This window comes from Ochotona curzoniae, unplaced genomic scaffold, assembly GCF_017591425.1.
Source record: "Ochotona curzoniae isolate NIBS_2020 unplaced genomic scaffold, NIBS_Ocur_1.0 scaffold_2453, whole genome shotgun sequence".
NCBI lineage: Eukaryota > Metazoa > Chordata > Mammalia > Lagomorpha > Ochotonidae > Ochotona > Ochotona curzoniae.
Genome location: NW_024467094.1, coordinates 17,842,367 through 17,853,889, shown reverse-complemented (window position 1 = coordinate 17,853,889; position 11,523 = coordinate 17,842,367). Strand labels below are relative to the sequence as shown.

The following is an 11,523-nucleotide window of genomic DNA, read 5'->3' as shown; positions in this document are numbered from 1 at the left end:
AGAAACTGGTTTATGGTGAGCTTGGGGAAGGCAAAGATGGCCCGTTGGTCCGTGTTTCCTGCTGAGGTGTCGCAGGGTGCCTGCACGTCTTTTGAGTTGAAAAGGGGTAGTGGGTGAAGGAAGTGAAAGGGCAGTAAGGCGGGTTCTGGAGCGCAGGCCGCCGGATTACAACTGGGACGGCCCTGGCAGGTGCAGACCCTTCTGAACTGTGAGCTCCGTGAGGAAGACTTCGGTTCTTCTTTTGTAGCACTGGTGGCTTTACCCAGGCTCAATAAACGGATAGCAGCTGGATATCCTTTTTTTCTCTCTCTCTCTCTCCTTTTTAAGATTTATTTTTTTATGGGAAATGCAGGAAAGATTTACGGAGAGGAGAAACAAAGACCTTCAGTTCGTTGGTTCACTCCCTAAGTGGCTGCAAAGGCCAGAACTGAGCTGATCCAAACCCAGGAGCTTCCTCCAGGTCTCCCATGCGGGTGCAGGGTCCCAAGGCTTTGGGCCGTCCTCGACTGCTTTCCCAGGCCACAGGCAGGGAGCTGGATGGGAAGTGGAGCAGCTGGGACCAGAACTGATACCCTTAGGGGATCCTGGCGCTTGCAAGGTGAACAGGTAGCTTTTGAAACCATCCTGCCAGGGCCCAACAGGTCGATTTTCAAGATGATGTTTTTGTGATGGCACCTGAATGTTGTCAATATCCAAATGGCCCTTGTCAGAAGAAAGATTGCCCCATTCCTGCCAGGAGAGTTGAGACCGAGACCCAGGCAGGGTAGTCTTCCCCCTGGGTTCTTGGATCACACTGTTCAGAGTAAGCCGTTAATGCTACCATTCAAAATAGAAAGTATGGGAGGAAGAGGTATTGGAGTAAAAAGGAGAGTTTTTATTTAGGATGTAATGTTTGATCTCCATCAAACAACCCTGACACCATTATTTTAAGTGGGGTAAAGCCTCTGTTGTAATTTAAATTTTTTAAATTCATTTTTAATTTGAAACACACACTGAGAAGGACCATCCATCTACTTGGTTCAGCCCCCAAATACCTACAAACCTCTGGGCCAGGGTGAAGCCCAGAGCCAGCGACTGAATCCAGATCTCCCATGTGGATGGCAGGGAACCTGGAGCCGTCCCCTCTGGCCTTCCTGGAGCGCGCATTGGTAAGAAGCTCAATCAGAAGCATTGCTGGGAGCCGGCTATGGAATGCAGGCATCCTCAGCCATAGCTCCCCTGGACCACATGGTCAGCTGACCCCTCCCTGTGCTTTCTCTAAGGGCAGCGGAGTGAGCAAGGCCTCAGGACTGGAAGCTCAGGGGAAGCTCGGATTCTAGGAGTGGAGTTCCTCTGAGCATACCACTACAACTGCATTTGCTTATTTAAATTTTTTTTTTTTATTATTGCTTTTTTTTTTAAAGATTAATTGATTTTTTTTTTAAAGGATGGTGAACTTTTGTTCCAGTTATGGTTCATGTGCTGCTGAAGCGAGCACAGGAAGATGAACTTTCATCACACAGCGTTTCTGAAGGCTTGTTCCTGAGACGATTTATTTGTATTATTTATTTGAAAGGCACAGTTAGAAAGGGAGAGGCACAGATCTTTCACTGGTTTACTCTCCAAATGGCTGCAACAGCCAAAGCTGGGCTGGTCAAAAGCCAAGATCCAGGAGGCTTCTTCCAGGTGTCCCGTGTGGGTGCAGGAACCCAAGTGCTTGGGCAGTCTTGCACTGTGTTTCTAGGTGCATCTGCAGGGGGCTGGATTAGAAGTAGAACAGCTTGGACTCAAAATGGCACCCTTATGGGATTCTGGAGTCACAGGCAGCAGTTTACTCCTCACGCTAGAACTCTGGGCCCCTGTCTCTTTAACTCTACCTTCCAAGAAAAGGGGAAAAAAAGAAAATCAGATGAGACAAGGTGTTTTGGCATAGCCAGTTTAGCCTTTAGACTGCAGTGTCTGCGTTGAGTTCTGGCTGCTCCACTTCTGATCTAGCTCCCTGCCTATGGCCTGGGAAAGCAGCCAAGGTTGGCCCAAGTCCTTGGGATCCTGCACTCACCTGGTAGACCAAGGAGAAGCTCCTGGTTCCTGGCTTCGGATCGGCGCAGCTCCAGCCATGTGACCATGTGTGGAGTGAATGGTGAATGAAACAATTCTATCTCTCCTTCCCTCCATAACTCTGTCTTCCAAGTAAAAATAAACCCTTTTTTAAAAATAGCTTATGCCTAGTGTGTACTGTATTTGCCATATGCTGTACTAAAGCATTCACATGCACTTGTTTTATTTAATCTTGGCATATAAGGAACTGTTAACTTTCCCAATTTTGTAGCTCAGAAAACTAAGGGTCAGTAGCTTGCCCAAGGTTATCTTACTAAAAAGTGGAGCACCACAGACACTGTGTTTCGCAGCTGGATTGTCTGGGAAACGATGTGCTCCTTCCATCAGAGACCACTAAGGAGTAAAACTATCAGTGAGATGGGATGAATCTGGAACATGTGGAGTGTGAAGAGAATCAGATAACAAAATGCAGAATTCAGGCAGGGCTGCCCAGTCCAGCCAAAATTTCTGCAGAGCACTTGTTCCTTTAACTTTGACCACAAACTTCCCTAATCTTAATTCCTGCCATTTTGGGTAATACCCTCCCATTTCCTGCATTCCATTATTAAATATAGAAAGAATATTGGGATAGGAATTAAGTCACAACTAGTCTTGTTTTAGCAACTAACTTCCTGAGTGACCTTGGACCAATCCTTAGGCATCTAAAATGGTGTCAGTTCACCTCTCCCGTGGTGTTGACAGTTGGAGAAAAGGTACGTGATGACCAGTGAGAACAAAAATAGTCTCCACATGCAAATATCCATTCATATTAAATAATAACAGGAATAGTGGGAAGAACGGGGGCTTTAGGATTTTGGCCTTGGAAAGTTGCCTTACTTGTGAACCTGTTTCCTTACCTGTACTTCATAGGACTAGAGGTGGTACCTGCCGAGCCCTAACATCATGCAGACACGTGGACTACCCAGCTTGATGCACGCTATAAACACACTTGGCAAGATAGGCAGACGGCAACATACAGAACGCAAACAACCATGATGGTCATCAACCACCCTCTGGGTTTCCCCTGCCATTCTCTGAGAGGTGACTGCTGGCTCCCAGGTGTGCATGAAGCCTGCCAAATACTGTTAGCACAATGGAGGTGCAGCCAGATGGAAATCCCTTTCTCCGCTGAGAGCTTGGGAGTGCTTTCAGCAAGGGATGGCTGACTGCAAAGATGCACTTGGCCATGGCTTTAACTGCTAAGTGACAGGCAGAGCAAACCGAATGAAAGGGTGCCGGCCCTGCAGCTGGGAGGTTGTGTGAACTTGCTGGCTCTTTGATCTCACTCTGCTCTTGAATCACTTTCTTCCTCTTCTCCACGTGAGCGGCCTCTGGGTGATGGGCAATCAGAACTGCCCAGGGGCTCCCGCTGACATAGAGATGTCACTTGATTTGTGTGGTTCCTGGCTTCTTGTTAGCTGCTAGATGCAGCGATGCACTAGAGAGGTTGTTGTGTATCCCTCCTGCCCTGTGTGCCCTGAAAAGCTTGAGGGCTTGGCATGCTAGCCGAGAAAGGAAGACACAAAAGAAAGATGCTCAGCCCTTTGTGCCAGCCACTTTTATCCCACCAAGGGCAGCCTGCTGTTTTCACTACCTTGAGAAGCCAGCTTCAGTTATGTAGGTATTATCCAACAGAGCCCTGTGGAGCCCTGTGATGGGACTGGCATTATTTTAGGTTGTGATTAAGATAAATTCCGGGTCTGATGCAGTAGCCTAGTGGCTGGAGTCCCTGCCTTGCATGCACCAGGATCCCATTAGGGCATCAGTTCACATCCTGCTGTTCCATTTCCCATCCAGCTCCCTGCTTGTGGAAAGCAGTCGAGGACGGCCCAAAGTCCTGAGACCCTGTACCATGTGGGAGGAAAGAGGCTGCTGTCTTCGGATTGGCTCAGTTCCAACCATTGCAGCCACTTGGGGAGTGAATCAGCAGATGGAAGATGTTCCTCTCTGTCTCTGCTCTCTGTATATCTGACTTTCCAATAAAAATAAAATAAATCTTAAAAAAAAAAAAAGATAAGTTCCTCCCTCATGGGGCCCACTTTCTGATGGAAAGGGACCTTAACTCAGTACAGACAAGCCCTGGCATTACGCAGCCGGCTAAGCTTCTGCCTTCAGCGCTAACACCTTGCATGAATGCCGATCAGGGTCCCAGTTGCGCCACTTCTGATCCGGCTCAGAGGCTCCTAGACCTGGTTTCTGGCGTCAGATTAGCTCAGCTCTGGCTGTTGCAGCCATTTGGGGAATGAACCAACACACAGAAAATCTCTGCTTCACCTTCTCTCTATAACTTAAAAAGACAAGAACAAGCCAACTGTAGCTAATGGTAAGTTTAATGTTTTCATAAGTGACAGAAGTGGAGGATGGCTGCTCCATCCTTCACTCCAAGGAGAATCACTTGAGGAGGGAACATTAGGACTGAATGAGGAAGACTGCTGTGATACCTGAAGTCAGAATCCAGGGAACAAAAGGAAGCCAAAGTCGGAGACCCAGAGAACAGGAGGAACCTAGCCAGCAGATGCAGTTAGGTCACTCTCCATGTGGGCGCCTGTGGGTAACATTCAACGACCTTAACTTGCATTGTTCTTCCAAAGTGAGCAAAGCCTGGTCATGCCTCCATGCCAGGGCGTGATTCCCAACTGCCTCCAACACAGAGCACTTAGGATCTCCTGTTTCCTTCCATCGCCCTTGATGGGGCTGTGTCGTCAGTTCATACATGGTAGGCATTTGAATTAGCCACGCTGAGCACCATGTAGACTTAATAAGCACTTGTATTTTTATCTCGGTGTGACAGAAGTACATAATGAAGGGCTCTAAGTGACAAACACTTGATCTAAATGTTTTAAAGTTCATTCTGACTACTTTGTTGACCTACAGTTGAGGGATAAGTAGCAGTGAGATGTGGCCAGTGGAGAAGTGGATAGGTTCCGGGACACTAAAGAGGTAGAGCAGGGACCTGGCGCGGTGGCCTAGCAGCTAAAGTCCTCACCGCGAACGCACCAGGAAAGCATATGAGCACCGGTTCTAATCCCGGCAGCTCCACTTCCCATCCAGCTCCCTGCTTGCGGCCTGGGAAAGCAGTCAAGGATGACCCAAAAAGCCTTGGGACCCTGCACCCGTGTGGGAGACCTGGAAGAGCTCCTAGCTCCTGGCTTCGGATCAGCGCTGCACCAGCCATTGCAGTCTCTTAGGGAAAGAATCATTGGACAGAAGATCTTCCTCTCTGTCTCCTCCTCTGTATATCTGCCTCTGCAATAAAAATAAATAAAAATAAATCTTGAAAAAAAAAGAGGTAGGGCAACAGGACCTAAAGGAAAGGAAAGATGACTCCCAGCATTTGCTTTATACTCGTAGGTGGGAGGTGGTACCATTTACTGAAACAAGGTGGGCAAATTTCAGGAAGAAAAAGCTGCCTGAGATTCATAAACTTAGGATAAACATTTAAATAGAGTATTACGTAGGTAGGTGAACTAAAGCTTAGAGGAAAAGACAAGTTTGGTATACATCCTATACACATAGTCTCCCTCCATATATAGACAGACATATGTAACCCACACAGAATTCTCTCATTCATTGCTATTACTTCAGCATATAACAAGTTCCGGGGGCTGGTGTTATGTGATGGGTTAAGCTGCCACTTGCGATGCCAGCATCCCACATGAGCCCCAGTTCAAGGCTTGCCTTCTATACCTCCTCTCTAGCTCCCTGCTAATGCAGCTGGGTAAGTAACAGAAGATGGCCCGAGTCTGTGGGTCCCATCCACACGGATGGAGGTCTAGATGCCTGGCCATTTGGGGAGTAACCAGCAAATGAAAAATTCTGTGCCTCTTAATTCTGCATTTTAAATAAACTTGAAAAAAAAAATAGTGGAGGACCCAGCACTGCACTTTTTTAGTGGCTAAATCCTCACCTTGAAAGCACTGGGATTCCTTATTTTTCTATTTGTGTCTGGTTTGTGTCCCAGCTGCTTCGCTTCCCCGATTGTGGTCTGGGAAACAGTGGAGGGTGTCCCAAGACCTTGTGCCCCTGCACCCACATGGGAGATTGGGAAGAAGCTCCTGGTTTCTAGCTTTGAATTGGCTCAGCTCCAGCCATTGAGGCCATATGGGGAGTTAACCAGAAGATGCAAGATCTTTCTCATCTCAGTAAATTTGATGTGCCTTTCCAATAAAAATAGATCTTAAAAAGAAAGAGAATTTTCTCATAGGGAATGAAGTTTAAAATAAAATTAATTTTAATATGTACAAAATAATAGCATTTCAAGCCCAGCATGGTAGCCTAGTTGCTCGTCTTCGCCTTGAATGTTCCGGGATCCCATATGGGCACTGGTTCTAATCCCAGCAGCCCTGCTTCCCATCCAAATCCTTGCTTGTGGCCTGGGAAAGTAGTCAAGGACAGCCCTAAGTCTTGGGACCCTACACCCACATGAGAGACCTGGAAGAAGTTCCTGGCTCCTGACTTTGGATGGGCTCAATTCCAGCTGTTGCGGCAGCTTGGGGAGTGAACCACTGAATGGAAGTTCTTCCTCTCGGTTTCTCCTTTTCTCTGTATAGTGGTCTTTCCAATAAGAATAAGTAAATCTCAGCTGGGGCTGGGCCATGGCAAAGCCAGGAGTCTACTCTGGGTCTCCCACGTGGGTGGCAGGAGGCCAAAGACTTGGCTCATCCTTTGCTGCTTTTCCCAGTTAGCAGGGAGCTGAACTGGGAATGGAACAGCCAGGACTGAAACCAGTGCCCATATGGGAAGCCAGCATCGCAAGGAGCAGCTTTTCCCTCTGTGTCACTGTGCGAGTCCCAATTACCAAGACATTTTATATTATTTTGGGTGCTACATTTTGAAATCAATATATCACACACCTCAGTTTAGATTGGCCACGCTTCAAGTGCTTAATAGCCATATGGGACTACTGACTACCAAAAAGGTCAGCAAGATTTAAAGAGAAAAATAAAACATGCCCAGGAGGTAGTAAGCACACAGGCCAATTGAAGTAAAAAGCTAATTCTGCTAACAGAGTTAGGATTGGGAAGAAAGATTTGAGCAATGTGACTCTCTGCTGTATTGGTACCTAAGTTAAGAATTTACCCTTAAAGAGTGTAAAAAAATAAAGAGACTTAAGGAGTGTCATGTGTGTGCAATTACTAATCTGAAGCTTCATTCAGGTTTCAGGAGGGTTACAAGATCTCACCCGCTGTTCTCTATCACAGAGCATTAGAGGCAGCCCTGACCATGACCGTGCCCATGGAGGTAGAGGTCAGGGTCTGTAACTAGAGGGCTTAGTGGCTCCTTCCTGACCCTCTATTCTGTAAGAGCTCCTTTATATGTTCTTTGAGCTGAGTCATATTTGTTTTGGCATTGGTGAATGCCACCGTTGTTTCCACATTTTAAGAACTGGTCCTATGGCCTTCTTTCCCCCCGCTTTTTTTAGCCCTGTAATTCAGCCAACATCACAGTATAAAATTGTCATAATTGCTATGAGGGTATCTTCTCACCCACTCTACCTGCTAATTTTTGGTATTTTATTTACTTAACAGGCAGTTAGGGAGACAGAGCTTTTGTCCGCTGGTTCACTTTCCTAATGACCACAAAGGGTGGGGCTGGCCCCAGCCAAAGCCAGGAGCCAGGGGCTGCTTCAGGTTTCCCACGTGGGTGGCAGGGGCCCAAGTACTCATGCCAGCTTTTGCTGTGTTCCCAGGTGCATTAGTAGGGAGCTGCATCCAAAATGGGGCAGCCAGGACTTCAGCCAGCACCCATAAGGGATGCCACCTCTATTAGAATATGTCATCTGTAGCTGTAACACCACAGCCCCATTTTCCTATTTGAATATCACCATTTCCAAAGGGGGGAGTGATAAACTATGCACCAGCATCACGTGGCAACTGTTTCTACTGGGAAAACAACTTAAACATCCTGTCTTACAACTGACACAATCTGTAACCATGAGCATTCATTTATCATGGAATAAAAATCCAAAGCCCTCCAAAAGATGTGTGGGTTCTGAGTTTAAGACAATCCCTCTTAATCCAGTCTATTGGTCTAGTCAAGGGAAGCTTTAAGGTGGTTAGACCTGTCTGGCATATATTTTTCTGGGGATTCTGTTAAAGCAGGGGTGGAAGATGTCTGACTCACAAGCCATGCAAGGCTGAGGAAATCATTTGGTTTGGTCCTGTCAGGGCAACCACAGGTGAGACTTGAAAATTCTATTTTTTTTTTAGCAGTCTTTTTTTTTTTTTTAAGATCTTCCATTTGCTGGTTCAATCCCCAAGCTGCCGCAACGGCTGGAGCTGAGCAGATCTGAAACCAGGAGCCTCCTCTGTGTCTCCCATACGGGTGCAGGATCCCAAGGCCCTGGGCTGTCTTCATCTGCTTTTCTAGGCCACAAGCAGGGAGCTGGATGGGTATAGTCTACCGGGATTAGAATTGGGACCCATATGGGATCTGGACATGCAAGGCAAGGACCTCAGCCACTAGGCTACCGTGCCAGGCCCTAGCAGACTCATCTTTTTAAACTGTTAATTCGATATGGTCTGTCAACGATATAAATATTCAAATAGCCCTTCACAGTAAAAACATTCTTCACTTCTGTAATCTAAAGCATGTCTAGAAAGCAGAAAACTCAGCTAGAGAAATGACCAACCTAGAATGACTTATGTTTATGAATCGTATTGCAAAAACAAAACAGAGAGCACCAACTGTCTGAGTCTGATTTAGGGGTCAGAGAAGAAATACATACTAAATGCACTGAGTATCCGTGTAAATGCTCGCCTCTTGTTCTGACCTCTACTAATTTATAAATTTCAAAACAAATTACTTAAGTAAATATATATTTAACTATGTACAACTTACAGATATACAACTCCAAAGTATACAGTTAAATAGGAAATGTGTGAAAAAAAATTGGCATTTTGGTATATAAACTTTAAAAATGTAACAAAAAACAACTTGTCTTCTAAACTATTTCACACCTTTCCCAAAATGCTGCCGTTCACTGGCTCAGTTTATCTCAGTAACCCGGTTGGGTGTCAGAATCTCCAGGCTGCAGGTAAGTAACAGGTGCAGCTCTTCATGCCACTGCTCTCGCCGCCGTCTTGCTTGCATCCTTCCTGAGCCTTACAACAAAGCCCCCTTCACCCGCCAATCCTGAGACAACAGGTCTTGCAACTCCCCCTCATCATCGCTGTCAGCGTTCTCCTCTTCCTTTTTCTGCAGTTCTTTGATGGTCAGAACTTCTTTAAGCTTATTTTTGATTTCATCCTGGCGATTCCGCAGCTTTTCCACCCGACGGTAACACTCGATTTGCTCATCGATCTCCCCGATCTGGCGGTCCAACCGTCCCTCCTCATCCTCTTCGGCCACGATGGCCTCGGAGATCGTGTTGACCTGCCGCATGGCTTTTTGGAATTCGTCCCACTCTTTGTCCATCTGGTCCTTCGGGGCGTCCACTTTTCGTACTTTGGCATCGACCTCTGGGTCGTCAAAGAAACCTTCCGGTAACGCTTCGGCGGTGTTCTCTCGCCTTTCCACCACTTTCTCCTGTATTTCTGCTTTCTCGATGGACCCCGAGTGAGGAACTAAGGGGGTCTTAGGAGGATTCGCATGAAAGGCATCCTTTGGCCGCACACTACTCGCTGCCTCTCGCGAGGAAGGTTCTAGACCCTGCGCGTCGGGGGTCTGCTTGCTAGGGTCCCTCCCCTTTCCTTCTGGTACTCCGTCCTCCTCCTCCTCTTCCTCCTCGTCCTCGTAATCGGGGAGTAAACCGAGCCCCGAAAGCCTTTTGGGAGGCCCTCCCGCGGTCTCACTGTCAGGCAGAGCCGAGGTGGAGGGCTGTACCTGGGGTCCCGATGTCGCCCTCGCCCTCTTGACGTCGGGGCTGTCCGCGTCCGGCGCCTTCCTCTTGGCAGACGGGCTCTGCGTGGCCTCCTTGGCGCCTTTCAGCTTGGCCACTCTCTCTCGGTGCTGCTTGCCCAGGACGTGAGTCTGCCACAGGAGCTCGCTCTTGACCGGAGTGTTGCACAGGGCACAGCTCAGCTGCCCCAAACGGTTATACTTGGCGAAAGGAGACTCTATCCGCTTCCGGTTAGTGCTCTGACGCTGTTTCTCCTTCATCAGCCGCCGCAGCTCGTCCTGGTTGACCACTCGCTTGCCCGCCGGAGCCCGGCCGGGGGCGGAGGACGCCATGTTGGCGACCAGACGCCAAGGCGACTTTGTGGCTTCCGTCTCGGCGAGGCCTGAGAACGTCACTTCCTTCCAGGACAGTGATTGGTCGAAATTCCGGAGAGATGGGCGTGGCTCCAAGGCTCCCACTTCAAACGCGAGAGGAATTTGTAAATTTTTTTTCTGCTGTCGGTCGGCTTGCCATGGCTTCGATAAAGTCCGTGAACACCAAGGCGGAGGTGGCTCGGGCCCGGGCGGCTCTGGCTGTGAACATATGCGCTGCGCGAGGGCTGCAGGATGTGCTGCGGACCAACTTGGGTCCTAAGGGCACCATGAAAATGTGAGGCGGCGGTTGGAGCGGCGGTTAGGGCGCCCTACGAGACACAAGTCTCACAAAAGCCTCTCTGAGCGATGAGGGTGCATCAGCAGGCTGTGTCCCCGAGCCCCATTCCCGCCCAGCATTCTGGAGCTCGGTGCTGTCAACCCCCCACCCCCTTCGTTGTTAAAAGTTGATGAAATTTCAGAAATCAGGTCCATTAGTGTCTCGTGGGATTTTGCAAAGACGACAGTGACCTTTGCTTATAAATGTGTCAGCTGTTCTGGTTTTGTGTGGTGGTACGTTGTAGAAGAATGCACGGAGCCAGGCAGACACGGGTTCGAGGCCATAATCTACTCGTGGGTACTTGGGCAGATTCTTCGTATATATTTGTTCATTCGACATGGATTTATTTAGTGCCAATTGTATTGAGACCAGAGTGAGGGAAAGACTGATAAGGGCCAGAGGGTGTAGAGGAGCAATAACATCCTTACCAGAATAAGCAAGATAATATATGTGTATATTTATTACAAAGTCAGATATACAGAGAGGAGGAGAGATAGAGAGGAAAATCTTCTGTCCCCAAGTGAGCGCAACGGCCGGCGCTGTGCCAATCCAAAGTCAGGAGCCAGGAGTCTCCTCCAGGTCTCCCACACGGGTGCAGGATCCCAAAGCTTTGGGTGTGCTCGACTGCTTTCCCAAGCCACAAGCAGGGAGCTAGATGGGAAGTGGAGCTGCCCGGATTAGAACCGGTGCTCATATGGTTTCCTGGTGCATTCAAGGCGAGGACTTTAGCCGCTAGGCCATGCCGTCAGGCCCATAAGCAAGATAATATTAACGATGAACCAGTGAATGCCAGAACACCGGATAATCAAGATACAGTTCTTACGGAGATCTGGTAGAGACAGATGTGCTAATTATATATAGATGCATATGATTATAGCAAGCAAAGGGGCCAATTACTGATGACAGAAGCCTCTGAA

At 48.1% G+C, this 11,523-nt stretch overlaps 2 protein-coding genes across 4 annotated transcripts in view; one reads left to right on the top strand and one right to left on the bottom strand.

Annotated features, from left to right (window-relative positions):
• Positions 1-8,514: 8,514 nt before the first annotated feature.
• ZNF830 (zinc finger protein 830) lies at positions 8,515-10,262 on the bottom strand. The gene has a single exon (XM_041000410.1). It carries the CDS (start codon positions 10,246-10,248, stop codon positions 9,181-9,183), a length of 1,068 nt encoding a protein of 355 aa, XP_040856344.1. The 5' UTR covers positions 10,249-10,262; the 3' UTR covers positions 8,515-9,180.
• A 143-nt stretch (positions 10,263-10,405) lies between these two features.
• Positions 10,406-11,523, top strand: part of CCT6B (chaperonin containing TCP1 subunit 6B) — a 30,710-nt gene continuing 29,592 nt past the window's right edge. Inside the window, exon 1 of one of the 3 annotated variants that reach the window (XM_041000592.1) lies at positions 10,406-10,564. In XM_041000592.1, coding sequence (XP_040856526.1) covers positions 10,428-10,564 — 137 coding nt within the window. In that variant the 5' untranslated portion in view covers positions 10,406-10,427. The remainder of the gene's footprint in view (positions 10,565-11,523) is intronic. The other 2 variants (XM_041000590.1, XM_041000591.1) reach the window with 2 other exon arrangements.